This window comes from Ochotona princeps, chromosome 2, assembly GCF_030435755.1.
Source record: "Ochotona princeps isolate mOchPri1 chromosome 2, mOchPri1.hap1, whole genome shotgun sequence".
In the NCBI taxonomy this organism is placed as follows: Eukaryota; Metazoa; Chordata; class Mammalia; order Lagomorpha; family Ochotonidae; genus Ochotona; species Ochotona princeps.
The window spans coordinates 105,993,086-106,010,820 of record NC_080833.1 but is presented as its reverse complement, the minus strand read 5'-3'; the positions used below and the strand labels follow the sequence as shown (position 1 = coordinate 106,010,820).

General features: G+C 43.8%; 2 protein-coding genes across 4 annotated transcripts in view; one reads left to right on the top strand and one right to left on the bottom strand.

The window, feature by feature from the left end:
* POGZ (pogo transposable element derived with ZNF domain) overlaps nt 1-17,735 on the top strand; it is a 69,921-nt gene that overhangs the window by 17,532 nt on the left and 34,654 nt on the right. For 2 of the 3 annotated variants that reach the window (XM_058660264.1, XM_058660262.1), the window contains exons 2-3: nt 15,531-15,655; nt 16,549-16,707. In XM_058660264.1, the coding sequence (XP_058516247.1) occupies nt 15,532-15,655; nt 16,549-16,707 (283 nt within the window). In that variant the 5' untranslated portion in view covers nt 15,531. The remainder of the gene's footprint in view (nt 1-15,530; nt 15,656-16,548; nt 16,708-17,735) is intronic. The other variant, XM_058660263.1, reaches the window with a different exon arrangement.
* LOC131479510 (HIG1 domain family member 1A, mitochondrial-like) lies at nt 67-529 on the bottom strand. Its single transcript, XM_058660265.1, has one exon. It carries the CDS (start codon nt 427-429, stop codon nt 148-150), a length of 282 nt encoding a protein of 93 aa, XP_058516248.1. The 5' UTR covers nt 430-529; the 3' UTR covers nt 67-147.

Here is a 17,735-nt window from a genome sequence, read left to right as displayed (position 1 = left end):
TACTAGACAAATTGCACCTACAAGAAAGGAGGTCAGTATTGAAAACACCATGTATTATTGTCCACATCCACTCAAATTATTTATTTTCAACAGAAAATGTAACCTCAATATGAGATGTCTAACAGACCCAAGCCTGCATCCCGTCTTCTAAGGCTTAGGTTTCGCCCAAAATTCCCGATACATGGAATAGCCCATACCAACAGTCATGGCTCCTACCACGAAGCCTTGAGCGGCCACACGCATATGGATCAGGTGAAGGGACATTTTCGTATTTCCCCTGCTTTTCAGTCTGTAGAGCCCATAGGCAACAATTGCTGCAAAACCCGCCATCCCAATGGGGACAAATGGTGCCTCTTTAGCTTTTCGGATAAGCTTGGATCCCTGATCTTCATCATAGGAAGAAAGAGAAACATCTGTATTGGTTGCCATACTGATTGCTTGAAGAATCTTCCGACAGGGACGAACACCGCTCACACCAACCGGCCTCTGGTCCTGCCGAGCGCCGCACGTCCGGCAGGCGTCTTCTCGTCCCGCCCACCGCCCGATCCAGCCAATCAGAGGCTAGGATCCTGCGGAAGCAATTCTTATTAGCTTTGTACTGTAGCTGAGTTTTTGTTGGAAGTAGTTGATAATTTTTTGTTGTTGTTGTTATCTTTGAGATCTTATGTCTATAGTGTGGCATTTAAGAAAAGACAGCTTTTTAAATTAATAAAAAATTGATCAAATTAAATGTGTCCTCCTGGTTGGCCTTTGATTATCTTCAAAAAATCATATAGAATTTTTTCTAATAAGGAAAGTCTGGATATATTTTTAGGCAACAAGAAAGGGAATGAGGGGCCCAGAGTGGTAGCCTAATGGCTAATTTTTGGTTTGCATGCACCAGGATCCCATATGGGTGCCAATTTATGTTCCAGCTGCTCCACTTTCCATCCAGTTCCCTGCTTGTGGCCTGGGAAAGCAATAGCAGATGACCCAAGGCCTTGAGACCCTGTACCTACATGGGAGATCTGGAAGAAGCTCCTTGTTCCTGGCTGATCGACTCAGCTCCGGCCATTGCAGCCACTTGAGAGAACCAGCAGATGAAAGATCTTTCTATCTGTCTCTGCTCAAGTCTGTAAAATCTGACTTTTCAATAAAAATAAATCTTGAAAGAAAAGGAAATGGGAATAGGTTAAGAGTGGAAGTAACAGGACTTGACTAAATGCAAGTTTTGGGACTGAAATAGTTGAACGATTCAAGAAATTTTTCTTTTTAATCTTTGTGACAAATATTTTATTTGTGGATGTGGGATTATCCTGTACATTGACATCAGAGTAAAATTGAAGCCCTTATAGCCAAGGATTAGTGTGGAAGTGATTATGTGTTGAAGAAGAGTAAAAAGGGCTCATGTAAATTATTGTCATGAAGTTTTGTTCCCCACCCACATTGTTCCTTGGAGAGAGATGGCAGGAAGTGTATGAGAACAATCTGGAACAGCTTGTCATTTAGTTCAAGGATGTTAACAGACCCTGCTAGAGTTGGATCAGGACTCAGGAGCCAACTCAAGAAGTTCTTTTGTCCAAAATTGGATGAAATGTCAGTAATGATAGCTGCCTGGACCAAACCTGAGCCTTCATTAGTGATAATTCAACAAGCTTATTAGTCATTTGGGAAATTCTCAACTCATTATTTTGAAAACTGGTGAATAAAGGGCAGGAACCCAGGCTTTTCCCACATGAACTGAAGCACAGGGCAGTCAAGTAGGTGGAATGGATTTAACTTGAGAGACACAAAATGAGCTTCCACTCACTGGCGGTTCACTCCTCATGCCTACTGCTGCTGGCTGGGGTTGGGCCAGGACAGTCAGGAGTGGAAACTCAGTTCTCTTCACCCATGTAGGGAAGCAGGGGTGCAACAGGAGTATCCTGCCTGCCTGCCAAGGTCTGCATTAGCAGGAAGCTGGAGTCTGGAAGTGGGAATCAAGCCTGGCACTCCGTAATGGGATATGGGTGTCTTCACTGCTAGGCCGAATGTCTGCCCCTGATTTTGTGCTTTAGGTGTCACTAATGCACACAGGAGTGATAGATTTGGAATGGTGGTATCTACCTGAGTATGTCTCCTGGTAAAACACTGCTACCCCAGTAGTAGTCTTGGGAAAGGAAGAAGTTAAATCCAGCCTCTTGATCCAGCTATCAATATTCACGGTCTGTAGAGGACAGAGGTGCATGATGCGCCATATGTATGTGACCATCTATATCCCAGCTGTGGGAAGCTGCAGGAAGTGAGCTGGTTCTTTCAAACACAAATTAACAGGAGGAAAGACTTGATGAAGAAATATCTATAGCTTAAAAAGAGATTGAAGAACCTAAACGCTCAAAGTTTATGGCCTTATTTGCATCCTAGTTCAGAGTTTTTGAAGTATGACATTTGAAAGAATGTGAAATTTGAATGTTGATTCGATATTTAAGAGGATACCAATTTTTTAGGCACTGATTTTTTTTTTTAAAGAGTTTATTATTATTAGAAAGCCGGATATACAGAGGAGGAGAGACAGAGGGGAAGATCTTCCATCTGATGTTTCACTCCCCAAGTGAGCCGCAACAGGCCGGTGCTACGCCAATCCAATGCTGGGAACCAGGAACCTCTTCCAGGTCTCCCACGCTGGTGCAGGGTCCAAAGCTTTGGACAGTCCTCGACTGCTTTCCCAGGCCACAAGCAGGGAGCTGGATGGGAAGTGGAGCTGCCGGGATTAGAACCGGCGCCCATATGGGATCCCGGGGCATTCAAGGCGAGGACTTTAGCCTCTAGGCCATGCCGCTGGGCCCTAGGCACTGATTTTTTAAAGTCTGTTTTAGAACTACACATCAAAAATGTTTTCAAGTATGATGTTAGGGATTTGTTTCAGAATAATAGGGAGATAGATATATAAATGAAAGGCACTCAGCTTTGAGTTATTCTTTTTAAAGATTTTTTTTTTAATTGGTAAGTCAGATATACAGAGAGAAGGAAAGACAAGAAGATCTTCCATCTGCTAATTCACTCCCCAAGTGGCTGCAATGGTTGGTGCTGAGCCTATCCAAAGCCAGGAGCTGCTTCCAGGTCTCCCACATGGGTGTGGGTTCCCAAGGCTTTGAGCCATCCTCCACTGCTTTCCCAGGCCACAAGCAGGGAGCTGGATGGGAAGCGGGGTCACTGGGATTAGAACTAGTGCCCATATGGGATCCCGGTGTGTACATAGAGGACTTCAGCCACTGGACTACAGCACTGACCCAAGTTGATCATTTTTGATGTGGGCAGTGAATACATTTCTGCATATGTTTATATTTAATTAAATATATTGTTAAGAACAGCAGAAACTGTCTTGACTTAGAGACTCATGGTAGTAGTCTGATAAAAATTTCCCTCTTCACCGGGTTACAGGATGATTCTCAGATTGTCTATCCGGGTTTTCCTCCTGATGTAGCACTGTGGCTGATCTTTAATGACTGAAGTTCATTTTGAAAGGCAGTTCAGACAGGAGAGACAGAGATCTTTCATCCACTGGTTCACTTCCTACATGGCCGCAGTGGCCAGAGCTGGGCCAGTCTGGAGCCAGGAGCTTCCTCCATATCTCCCATGTGGGGCATCCTCTGTCACTTGCCCAGACCATGAGCAGGGAGCTGGATTCGAAGTGGAACAGCTGGAACACCCAGCTGGTATCCATATGGAATGCCAGCACCACAGTTGGAGGGTTTAGTCCACTGTGCCACAGTGCAGGCCCCAGAAATTCAGGTTTTTTTCCAATTTATTTGCTTAGATTTATTTTATTTTATTTTTATTTCATAGCCTTCATTATTATTATTATCATTTTGATACAGTTCCATAGGATCTGGGATTTCCTACACCCCCTCCCCAATTCTCTCCCCGCTCACTGAGTTCCTCTATATTATTACTATACTATACAGTTCTTAATAAACAGTCATATGTCCATCATTGCAGGCATGGACAATGGCAGAGTCCAGCTTCCTATTGTCAAGATATAGTAAACAGTTTCATTGGGAGTCTATCTTTGATCTGGAAGTAGAGATGCCTACAACATTGTATCCTCACATCTGGATATGATAGTCTCCATTACACAGTTACTATACATCCCCTTAAATGAAAAAATCACAATACAAAATCAGCAACAGGAAGAAAAATAGAAATTTACAATGCCATGAAGTTAAATTACATGCTACTAGATATGATAGTCTCCACTACACATTTACTGTACATCCCCTTAAATGAAAAGCCACAAAACAAAATCAACAACAGGAAGAAAACAGAAATTAACAATGCCATGAAGTTAAATAACATGCTGCTGAATGACTTATGTGTCGCTGAAGAAATGGAAAAGAAAATCAAGAATGTTTTTGAAGAAAATGATGCTACTGTATGATCTATTTGAAGAAATGAAACTTAAAAAAAAAATCAAAATCCACGATACAGTTTCCACTGATCTTTGTTGGTGAGATATGTTTCCTGTAGACAACAAATAGATGGGTTTTAGTTTTTTTTAAAATACAGATCACTAATCTATGACTTTTGGTTGATGAGTTTAAGCCATTTACATTCAGGGTTAATATGAATGGGTAGTAAGTTTGTCCTGTCATTTTAGCAATGGATTATTCATTGATTTAGTCTTCTGTTGTTACTTTACTGGGATGCTCTTCACATTTGCCTTTTCTCCATGGAGAACATCTTTTAAGTGTCATTTGTAGGGCAGGTTTGGTAGAGGCATATTCTTTTTTTTTTTTTACTTTTTTTATTGCATTTCATTTTTTTAAAATTAATTACATTGCATTATGTGATACATTTTTTTATGCACTGGGATTCTCCCCTCCCCTAACCCTCCCCCCCGACGGTGGATTGCTCCACCTTTTTGCATTTCCATAGTTCAAATTCAGTTGAGATTCTTTCATTGGAGGTATTTACCAAGCATAAAGTCCAGCATCTTATTGTCCTGGTAAGTTCAATGGTTTCTTGGTGAGACCATCTCTGGTCTGAAGGTAGAGCCGGCAGAGTATCATCCCAATCAATTAAAAGCCCCAACATAATATTTTCAACCATTTACAACATTATGGCATTAATTGACATGGTATTGATTAACCAGTATGTTAATAGGAAAATGCAGGTTCTCAACCACAACCTGTGACTTCTTCATAGACATTTCAATTTTGGTTTACATTCAACTGTGTTCTATACACCTTAAAATGACTTAGATGGCTATTCAGCTGTCTCATGCCTATTTTAATTTTAGTATTTAGCAGTTTATAGCATTGAAGCATGTTTTCGCTGAACCTGGCTGTTTTTCAGGTGGTCTAACTCTATAATTCTAACAGGATATATGTCAACAGTTTAAGTGAGCATGTTTAGGAGGGGTGTGCAGAGAAATCTTCCATACCCCAGTGAGGAGTGACTAATCTTTGTGTCCCACCCAGTGAGGTATAAGTGCATCCCCGCTGACCGTTTCCTGTCTGTTTCTAAGCTTTCCTTGTTGTTCTCTATTCTAGTTTTGTTTGTTTGTTTGTTAGTTTTAAGGGGTTTCTGGAGCGCTCCTGATGGTTATTACGAGAGGGGGTGGAGACCCAAAATTGGAAGCAGGCAAGGACCAGAAAAAGCTCCTCTCCCTAGTCCCGAAGGAAGTTTACTGTTCTTCTGTTTCTGTGGACCGCTCAGGAATCCTGGTTGTTGTTCTGATGACCTTGGATCCTGCAAGGCAGGATTTGGGCTTCTTCCATCCCATGTGGTAGATCTAAATGGGGGTGGGTGACCTCAGAGTTCTTGGTCTCCGAAGGCACTCCGTTTCCCCCGTGGTCTCCTTGGCAGTAGGGATGTAGTCCTCGGTGCTCATACTGATAGTCCTTGGTGAGGATCTAGGAGTCTTCAGGGTTGGGATAAAACCCTCCTCCTGTCCGCCTGCTCCACTCTGGGGTCCCCTTCCTGCTGGAAGAGGCATATTCTTTTAACTTTTCTTTACTGTGGAAGAATTTTATTTCATTTTCAAAGACAAAGGAAAGCTTTGCTGGGTACATTATCCTGGGCTGACAATTTTTTACTTTTAGAATCTGGAATATGTCATTCCAATTCTTTTCTGGCCTGTAGAATTTCCTGTGAGAAGTCTCCTGTGAGTTTAATTGGCAATCCTTTATATGTCAATTGATTTTTTTCATGAACACATTTAAGGATCTTTCCCTTATATTTGATTGAAGAGAGCTTGATTATGATGTGTCTTGGTGAAGATCGCTTTTGATCAAGCCTGTTGGGAGTTCTGTGCTCCTTCTGGATGTTTTCCTATTGTTTCTCTAGATTAGGGAAATTTTCCCTTACTATTTCATTGAATATACCTTTAATCCCAGCTTCTCTTTCTGCACCTTCTGGGACTCCCATAACTCTTATTTAGACCTTTTAATAGTGTCTTTCACTTCTTGAATACTTTATTTGGCCTGATCCAGCTCTGCTTCCAGCATTTTCTTTGTTTCCCTCTGGTGACAGGAAATATCTTCTAGTTCTGAGATTCTTTCTTCTGCCTCCTTCATTCTATTTTGGAGACTCCCCATTGTACTTTTAGTTTGCTCCACTGTATTCTTCATTTCTGATATATCAGCTTTCCTTTGATTCACTGCTGTTGTTTGTTGTGTAACAGATTCTTTAAATTCCTTGAATGCCTGCTTTATGTACTTCTCATTGTTGATAAGAAGCTTTATAACAAGTTTTTTAAATTCTGTATCCCCTCCCCATTTTCTCGATGTATTCCTCAGATAACTCTGAGGTTGGGAGCATAGGGTTTTGCTCCTTTGCAGGGGAGTCTTCAGTAATATTCATTGTACCTTTGTCCCCTCTTTTGCTCTTGGTCATTGTACTTCTGGTTATCAGATTCTTCTCATTAGGGCAGGTTTCTAAGCTGTGTCACTCACAAGTCTACAGTTCAATTTTACATATTGCAGTTGGTACCTGGTACTTATTAGCAGTCACTTGTGCCATTCCCTCCATCAAGTTCTAGGTCTGGGTTCTTACTTTGATTTCCATCATGGTCTCCGCACCCCCAACTCCTGGCTCACCACTCTCCTCTTCCTGTGATATCGTGCTGAGGCTGCACCATTGTCTGTACAACCTTTCTCCTACTTCCGGTTGGAGTAGGTCCCAGGATTAGGGAGACACCAGGTACCCTCTACAGCTAAGTTGTTGGTACTGATTTTGCCAGAAGCTGTTGGTTGTTAGGTCTGAGGGCCACACGGACCTATTTTGACCTGTATAATGCCAAAGTCAGTATTATTTTACTGTGGCACCAGCTCAATGCACTGAGCTCAGTGAGTTCGCTCCCAGCTCAGCACATGTGTTGCTCACTGTTGTCCCTGCAGTCTTAGTTTTTCACCCTGTGCAAAATGGCGCCCAGTTCAGCTCTAGGGGGCGGACTGGACTGTGTAATTTACCCTGTTCCTGCACTGCCCGTATGGGACCTGCTGCTCTGTCTCTGCTCCTGGTCAAATCAAACAGAGCAGCAGGACAGGCAATTCTTTGGGTTCACCTTCCTGAGCTCCCGGTAAACATCCCCTTCCCACCTGGTTGCTGGTGTAGTGCCAGCTGCCAGTGGAGTTTAGATCATGGCTCGCTGAATGCCGCTGGGGTATCAGTCACTGCAACACCACACCATTGTGTCTGTCACAGTTAGTAAATGTGTTCAAAGATACAGGATCGTAAGGATGTGGTTAGGATCATCCTAGGACGCTGCTCATAATTAGGTACAAGTTTTCTGTCCTGGGAAAGTCGAGTCAGAGTGCCAGAGAGATGGAAGTACACCACCAAGAAAGCAAAATTCACAATTTTTTTTTAAGATTTATTTATTTTCGGGGGAGGGCGGGGGGAGGGGTGGGGTGATTCCCAGTTCCAACGAAACTGTATCACATAATACAATGTAATCAATGAATAAAAAAAAACAAAATATAAAAAAAATCTTATCAGTCATGCCACAACAGTAAAATAAAACCATTTTTATTTAATATCAAAAAAAGATTTATTTGTTTTTTTTTTTTACAAAGTCAGATATACAGAGAGGAGGAGAGACAGAGAGGAAGATCCTCCGTCCGATGATTCACTCTGCAAGTGACCGCAACAGCTGGTGCTGCGCCAATCCAATGCCGGGAACCAGGAACCTCTTCCGGGCCTCCCACGCGGGTGCAGGGTCCCAAAGTTTTGGGCCGTCCTCTGCTGCTTTCCCAGGCCACAAGCAGGGAGCTGGATAGGAAGTGGAGCTGCCGGGATTAGAACCGGCGCCCATATGGGATCCCGGGGCTTTCAAGGTGAGGGCTTTAGCCACTAGGCTAGGCTGCCGGGCCCAAAATTCACAATTTTATCCGCAGTTTTTCAGAGCAAGTTAAAATATTCCTAAGTTGAATAAGGATTGAATTTCAAGAATCCAAGCCTGTTGAGTGTATCTGTCCCTTGTAGCAAAATCATAAGGAAAAGATGAGAAAAGTTTGTTACATGAGGAGGTTAAACATGAATGGAATAATAGCTTGGGAAGAGCTGTACATTTTGATACTGTGTAATTTCTTGTTTTCTTTGATCAAAAATAATTGAAAAGTGATTATATGCCATTGGTCACTTGAAAGACTATATAGAGGGCCCAGCGCAATGGCCTAGTGGCTAAAGTCCTCACCTAGTACATGGCGGGATCCCTTATGGGCGCCGGTTCTAATCCCGGCAGCTCCACTTCCCATCCAGCTCCCTGCTTGTGGCCTGGGAAAGCAACAGAGGATGGCCCAAAGTTTTGTGACCCTGCACACCCGCGTGGGAGACGTGGAGGAAGTTCCTGATTCCTGACTTCGGATCGGTAACGCACTGGCCATTGCCGTCACTTGGGGAGTGAATCATCGGACGGAAGATCTTCCCCTCTGTCTCCCCCTCTCTGTATATCTGACTTTGCAATAAAAATAGATTTTTTAAAAAAAACTATATAAGAATGATGAAATGTCCTGAGTTTTTGGGAAGACATTAAATGCTATATTTCACCACACTGATGAAGATTCTGATAGTTGGAAAACTATGAGAATGCCAAATTTGCAGGATTTTTTTTTTAAGGTTTGTCAAAAAGTATTTAGGTTGCTACTTGTATACCAGCATGGTTCGTCTTTTTTACTCTAAATTGTAGATGCCAGAGTGACATGAGTTTATTACATTTGAGATAACAGTGCTGGTGTTGAGAACTGTTTGAAAAACTTAGCTGTAACATCTTGGAGAAATAAATTGTGTGCCTTCTGTAAAATACTGCTTTGTCAGCGGATTTACTATTTCTGTGTTGACAGACCTTTCTGTTAACTCTTGTCTATGCTGGAAAATACATGAAGATAGTTCCCAATAAAATGGAATTTTCTTTCTCTTTTTGGTTTTAATTTATGTTGTTTGTCCTGGCAGTACATAACACCTGAGAAGAAGCAGTAATTTTCTCACTTGATTAAAAAGTAGTTAATACATAAACATCAGATTTCTCTTTCATCTCTTAGCATTTCTTTTTTTTTTTTTAAAGATTTATTTTAGTTTTATTGGAAAGTCAGATATACAGAGAGGAGGAGAGACAGAGAGGAAGATCTTCCATCTGATGATTCACTCCCCAAGTGACCGCAATGGCCAGTGCTGTGCCGATCTGAGGCCGGGAACCAGGAACCTCTTCTGGGTCTCCCTCATGGGTGCAGGGTCCCAAGGCTTTGGGCCATCCTTGACTGCCTTCCCAGGCCACAAGCAGGGAGCTGGATGGGAAGTGGAGCTGCCAGGATTAGAACCGGCGCCCATATGGGATCCCGGGGCGTTCAAGAAGACTTTAGCTGCTAGGCCATGGCACTGGACCCGATCTCTTAGCATTTTTTAGAACTGTTTTTTTTTGTAAGAGGAGCATAATTTAACTTTGGTCGGATGAAAGAAATCTTCAGTATCTATGTAAATATAGCATTTACATAGTTGATCAGGGAACAAAGGGTCAAGGGCTATAGGAAAATGGGTAAGACCATTGTTTTATTATTATCATCATCATCATCATCATTTCTGTATCTTGGGTAAAGGGAGAGAAAAAGGGAGAAGCACCACCCGGCTTCCCACCCATCCCAGGTTCCTATGTGGGGCATGCTCTGAGGGTCCTGCTCAAGTGGTTTTGATAGTTCAACAGTTCTGAATTGCTGCCAATCTCACCATTCTAAGCATAATGTAATCGCCGTAGAATGCACTGGCTGACATAGTCCACCCTAGAGTCCGTTTGCCCAGATTTTTACTGCCTGTACATGGCTGGGGTAGTTGATTGATTTGTTCTGTCCTCCGTCCTCTGTTGTGCTACCAGGTTTTCTCTCTAAGTTCTGGTGGACTGCATTTCCTCCATGTACACCTGGACATGCTGTCCACTGCTCTGTCTGAGCTTCTGAGGAGGCTCAGCTTTGACACTTGCACTCCATGGTCAGGCCATGGAATCTGTACTTTTCTTCATGGTTGGGATTCTGAGATCAGCAGTTCAGTTGGATGGATTCCCCCAAAGAAACTTCATCTGAGGTGATTCCAGACCTGATTCTTGTGTGTGATTTCCAGTAAAGGGCCCAGCAGTCTGTCACCCCAATCGGCTGGTTGCAGTTGCTGGGTCAGTTCTGTTTCCAGCCCTGTCTTCCACACAAACCAATGGGTGTTGCAGCCCAGCCCGATCCTGCCCACCACACACTTGGCCCCCACGCAAACTAGTGGGAGTTGTAGCTTTGTTGGAACCACCTGCAATAACCCCCACCAGGCCAGCCCCCTGCCCTGGTTTCCATGCTTGCCAGTATGTACTGCAGACTTGTTCAGTCTGTCCCACACCCCATTTAGCTCTCATACATGTCAGTGGGCATTGAAGCCTAATTCAACCCAACCAGCCCCACTATCCAGCCCACACACATGCTGGCGGGTGCCGTTCTGTCTAGCCACCACTGACTCAGTCCTGCTTTTCATGCTCTCCAGTGAGAGTGATAATAAACCAAGAGGGAGATGCCCACTGTTTCCCTAATGGGGCAGCTCGCACTCCCGGATCATGCACTCTCCAGGTGTTTCTGCAGTTTAGCTTGACAGAATTAGCCCCTAGTGCCAGCATCTGCCAGCTGATGCTGTTGCAAAGTCGAACCAACTCTCACCCACTCTGATTTATGCTTGCACCAGTAATCTAGCTCACATGAGTCCCACAGGTATTGTAGCCCTGCCTGGTCTGGTCTACCACCATCCCAACTCACGCTCTCCAGTAGGAGTGGCTGTTCAGCAGAGTAGCCCTCCACATTCCAGGTGCCTACATTGCCCCCTCCCTCCCTGGTTTCCATGTGTGCTGGTTGGGCACTGCGGCCCAATCTGGCATGGCCCGCCTTACCTCAGCATTTGCCAGTGGGTGCTGTAGCCTGGCCCAGCCTGGCCCACGCCCAATTCCAGCTGATGCTCGTGAGAGTTACAGCTTAGCCCAGCCCAGCAGGCACCCAATCCCAGCTGTAATATGTACTGGTATGTGTTTCGATGAAACCTGGCCCAACCTACACTCTGTTCCGCTGTTCAGATTTGCCAGCGGGTGATGTGAACTGGTTCAGCCTGGTCTACCCCCGACCTGTGCCAAATGTATGCCGGTGGGTGTCTTTCTCTGGCCTGGTCTGGATTGCTCCTTGTCATGGTTCTTGCGCTCATCTGCAGGGACTGTGCCCTAATAGAGGAATTTCCCAAGCTCCTCCATCAGAACCTCTCGCAATGCCAGATCTCACACATACCAGTGGGTGCATGGACCAGCCCTACTTAGTCCACCTCCTGTCCTGGCAATAACAGTGGCCTTTCCTTGCTGGCCTTAAACCCATTCTGTTTCTTACTGTTGGATGCTCCAAGGCTCTTCCATACCCAGACACAGCTCATACATGGCTCAGTATAGGCAGAGACCTAGCCTAGTCTGTCCTTTGTCTACCCTGGTCCTCCAGAGCACCAGATGGTGATGGAGTCTAGCCTGGCCTGGTGTACCCAGCCTTAGTCCACACTTGTGCCTAGGGAGACTGCAGTCATATCCAGACCAGAACGCAGCCCCCACTCCGGCCCCCGCACTCACCAGAGGGAACCTCAACCCAGCCAGGGTGTCTCCTCTTAGCTCCCTGACCAGCCTTGTTCCCAGCCATAGATCATGCACATGCCAGTGGTTGCTCTGACCCAACTTGGGATAGCCCCTCACCTGTATTGGCCTTTGCCTTAGATTCTGTAGCCTAGCATCCCTGACTCATGCAGACCAGTAGGTGTAAGAGCGTAGCTCAGCATGACCTGTGCTCCATCCTGATTTCTGTTCATGTTTGTGAGCTAAGGTTTGCTCAATCCTGCCCGCTCTGCCCCCTTCCATAACCAACCCACACATTGGCCAACAGTTGGAGCTACTTTGCCTAGCTTGCCTGACCCCCCCAGGCCTGGACCATGTGATCATTAGTGAGAATTTTGACCCACTACCAGACCTAGATTTCATGCATGCCAGAGTTTGTTATCCCAGTGCCCTGCATAGTCTGGCCTTCCATTTTGGCCTTGTATGAGCTGGTGAACATTCCGCAGCCTGGTCCACTCCACACCCTATTTAGTGTGTACAATCGGGTGCTGCTGCCTTGACCTGCCAAGACTTGTCGGTTCCTTCACCCATGAGTGATGGCAGGTTCCATGGTCACACCTAGCTCAGCCCACCACTACCCCAACTCTTGAGCTAACCAGTGCATCTAGTATTTCCACAGAGTTTGGCCCACACATCCCCCCACAGAATCTACTCCCTGACCTGGTTCTCTCCTGTGCTGGTTAGTGTCATGGCCCTGCCTAATGTGGTCGACCCATCCCCGATCCAGCTAGGATCTAGCCGTGCTAGACAAACCCCCAGGGCCTTAGCTTTCACATGGACTTTTGTGTGGTGGTCAGCATTGTTAGGTGATAATAAGGGCTGGTATATCAGTCTGACCCATACAGATAGTCCGGTCTTTCTCCTCCAAACCACCAGGTCTCAGTACCCTCACTTACCAACCGGAAAAAGTTACTCTGTCATTTGGATTCCCTGAGGATTTATTCCTAACCCACACGCAACATGGATGTACCTAGGCAGCGATTCCACACCCCTAAGACCCCAGCGCTCGCTGCCAAGCAGCCAGCAGGCAGAGCCTGGTGCCAAATGGCACACTGGCCAGCCAGGCATAGCTCATCACATGGTGGTCACATTGGCTGCAGCAGAGTCCGACCCGGCCCGGGACCTCCCAGCAGCCTGTCTGGAAGTTCTCTCCACCCAGACCCCAATGTCGCACCCTCCTGATCCCACCCACCACACGATGTTGGCAACGGGTGGAGCCTGGGCCTGCCTTGTTCCCAAGAGACCACTTCCCAGCGTACTGCCTCTTAACCCAGGCAGGCCCTGGCCCAGCTCACCACGTGGTCTCCATGGCTAGAGCCAGGGCCCCAAGCATGGAGTCTGACCGGCCTGGTTGGTGACTGTTGAGGAAGATTTGTCTGCCGATTGCTCAGCATATGTGTGGAGAACTTGCTCGTAGCTGATCAGAGCTGAAAAAAGATCTTTGAAAACTGCCTGCAGAGCTGTCCTTATGGTTAACTCTTACTGTGCTGGATGACTGCCATCTCTGCATTGTCTGTTGACTCTGGGCTCTTGTGGGATAAAATCAGGGGGAAAAAGTTCGGAAATACTGTTTTGAGTAATAGTAGACTAAAAATATAGAAGCATGTGTTTTGTAGTCTTTAGCTCAAAGAATGCTCAAAGAATGATTTGATTGCTTTTTAATTAAATTTCTCTGACATTTTCTTGCGTATTTGAAGTAGAAATGAGTTATTCCTTAAGTCTTTTTCTCCTAATGCCCTCCTTTTGTGGTTTTAATTTGGAAAGACAAAATAGTTAAAATAAAAAATCGGAGACCAGGTAGAATCAATTTAAGCACTTTACCGATGAAAACTAGTTTCTCTGGACTGGCATTGTAGCACAGCAGGTTAAGTCATCACCTACAACACCAGCTTCCAGTATTAAAGCACCACTTTAGGTCTTGGCTGATCCAGCTTTCTGCTGTTGCATTTGGGATGTAGGGGACAGAGGCCCAAGTGCTTAGTCTCCTGCCACCCGTATGGGAAATAGTTCCTGGCTCTTGGCTCTGGCTGTTACAGCCTTGTGGAGATGGAACCAGCAGCTGAAAGATCTTTCCTCTCTTTCTCTCTCTCCTTCTCCCTCCTTGCTTCTCCCCACCTATCCCTCTCTCCTTCCCTTGCTCTGCCTTCAAAGTAAATAAATGAATGAATCTAAAAATAACAACAACAAAACAAACCACCACAGAAAACAACCAAGCAAACAACAACAAAAGAACACTATCTGTATTCCCAAACTGCTCTTGGTTGTTCATAGAGCAGGACGTTTTCACAGGAAATAACGCCATCTGCTGGGCATCTCCCAAACTACTGCTATCATGTTGTAAGAACCTAGTTACTTAATAGAAAGGTTAAGTTGGTTTTGGGTTTTTGACTTATGAGTAAGGTGGAAACGTTACTAAGATACCAAGGGCATTGAGAGCCTTTGCAACAAGGCTTTTTGAACATTGGATAGTAATGCCATTTCCATTCCATGACATAAGAACCATGGTCTACTAATACTGCAGGGCAGAATAGCAGTAAGCTCTTTGCAATGTGAGGGTATGTGTTTTGTTTTACACAGAGGTGTACAACCTAGGCAGTGGGTTTTTAAATAGACATTTTATTCTTTTTTAACATAAAGAGACCAGATCCCATGCATTCCGTGAGACACCCACACTGTTCTTGCTGCTCTGCTTTTTCTCTTCCCTCTCCTCAGCATTATTTAGTCACCAGTTAATTCACTCTGCTCAAAGACTTAGTTTGCAGCTAATCATAGTATCCACCAAGTAAAAAAAAAAAAACACAGGACTACATTTCCATTGGAGTATAAACATGGCCTAAAACCACTAATCCAATCCCAGAGTGACCATGTCATTCCCATCCTTGTTTGTGTGTTACATATTAGCTTCCAAGTCAGTGGTTTCAAATTAAGGTAAAAATCACAGAGAAATAGCTTGCAGAATTTTTTAGACTTCTAGTACAGTATAGTAAGGTACAGAACTTGAAGTCCAAAAAGGTTCAGTAATCACAAGAGTATTTTAATGCATAATTCCAAAAAGATCAACATTAATGTAAAATAATTCAGAATGAACAGAATATTAATTTTAAATAAAAACTGGATCCAACCTATCTTTGTGTGACTCACTTGCTCAATTTACTGTATAGGTATTGTATCCTACCATAGGTATTATATATTAAACTTCATAATCATTATTAAATATTTTCCTGTGAAAGAGATTCTCATATGTAAGAATGCAAGTTGTAATTCTGAATCCTTGGAAATGGGAGGAAGTCTTGAGAAAAGATAGAAGGAGCTTAAAGAGGGTGGGTTTCTAGTGGGGGCAAGAACATGATTCCGTATTGTGTATAAAATGATTTCTTCTAGAATTAGTATCTTACTTAAATTTTTCTTCTTGTAGCATGGCGGACACCGACCTGTTTATGGAATGTGAGGAGGAGGAGTTGGAGCCGTGGCAAAAAATCAGTGATGTCATTGAGGACTCTGTAGTTGAAGATTATAATTCAGTGGATAAAACTCCGGCAGGTAACAAAGCTCTTTTGACTTTTAAGTTGCTGTTTCATTAAACTCAAGCATTTTGGTTAAATATGAGGTGAAAAATGACTTCAGGAATTCCAGGGATTGCTCAAGGTGGTTCCTTCTTTTCGGTGCTCAAATTTATGAGTTTTCAGTTTCCTCGTCAGTAAAATTGCAAAGTCTGTCTGTATTCTATGAAGAACATTGAGCAGTTGGATGGACTACTGCTGATGGTCGAGCAGTCCACTTACCAGATGATGTGTGCACAGAGTGCACGTGGTGGTGTGTGTGCCAGAGCTCATCAGGTCCTTGTGGTCTCTGTGTGTTTTTGTTTTACTTGAACTTGGTTTCCTTTGTGAGCTGAGCAGAAATTCCTTTGTGTTGCCTCCAAGGACAGTTTACAAATTTAGGTTAGCTTCTTTTTCATAAAGTTAATACTACAGGGTCACATTCTCGGTTACTCTGAATTCAGAAAGTGGCTCATAGTCCCAATGTACCATAATCTTCGCTTGCTGAGACCTGAAGATGGCAGTGGTTTAGTCTGAAACAGGTCACAGTCCAGAATCTTGTGGATGGTTACTGCGTGTAGTTACTGACAGAAGTGGCGATGATAAACCTTGGAGTCGTAGAGTTTGCTGGTGCTGTGTAAGCAAAACTGTGAAGTCCTGGTGCAGTGGCCCAGTGTTCTAACTTCATTAAGCAGGAAATGGAAGATAAAGGAATTGTATCTAAATGGTGGACTAAAGAACAAGTAGGAGAAATCCGAACAGTTAGGTCTATGAACGATATAGAAAGCTTTGTCTTTAGGGACCTGCAACAAGATGGAAAGGGAAAATTAGAGCAGTATCCTGTAGTGTCATCTGTCCCTGTCTCCAAGTGACTGTGCCTCCCCTTCCCCACAGTTTCTGTGAGCCAGCAGCCAGTCTCGGCTCCAGTGCCCATCGCTGCCCATGCTTCTGTTGCTGGGCACCTCTCTACATCCACCACCGTTAGTAGCAGCGGGGCACAGAACAGCGACAGTACAAAGAAGACTCTTGTCACACTAATTGCCAACAACAATGGTAAGTTGGATTATTGGGAAATTCCTCTTGGGCTAGTGGCATGAGAGAATAAAGGAGGTCTTAGGGACAGCTGTTCTTATTTAGTTGGTACTGGTGCGGTTCTTTGGAGAACGAATTTAATAGTGAGTCTCTGAGTGGGTGTTTAGGTGCTGCTATTGTAAGTTAGTGCTGGGTTGCTGCTGTCGTTTCAAGGCAGGGTGCAGCAGATTGTTTCTGCTGACCATTCAAGGAGGCAAAAGAGAAACCCAACATTATTCTGGGTGTATGTGTGTGTTTGTAGATTTTGCTTTTGTTTTTTTTAATTAGGAGAAACTGTTAGTTTGGCAAGAATTTTCCCAGCGCAGTTGGTTCTGTAGTTGCTCTGGCATGTTAATGTGGTTGTTGGATCCTGGGTATGGAAGGAGGATGAAGTTGGTGTTGACCTAAAGGGAATGGCAAAAAGTAGTGTTTGTATTCTAATTACTAAATAGAAGAGTGTTGGTTTCTATCTCACTTGACTGTTTTTACCGCTCCAAAGATGAGTTATTGATAGGTTATATCTCAGTGTTTGTAACTTAAGTACATACTTTCATAACATCATCGTATTGCTAAAAGGGTCTTATTTTTTTATTTTATTAACTTGAGAACTATAATATCTTTATGATCGAGAGAACACATGTATTGTAGAAAAACTAGAAAGTAAAGGAAAAATCCAAAGGAAAAAATTTTTAACTAATCATACCATTCATACCACCTGGAGATGACGTTTTATAACTTCTGTTGTGTGCGTGTACTTTTGTGTATGTCTATACAGTACAGACAAGTGATCTGCTATTTATAAAAACAGGATTATAAAGACACAGCATTGCTTTGTTTACCTGCTTCTCCCTCTTAATATGTAGTAAATACCTGCTCATTTTAATAATTATATGACCTATTTGAGGATTCACTGTATTTTCTATTACTGAACATTAAACAGTAAGTTATAAAAGGGTATATTGCTATTTTAAAGCATTAAATTAATAGCTATCTGGGTTTTTTAAACTAAA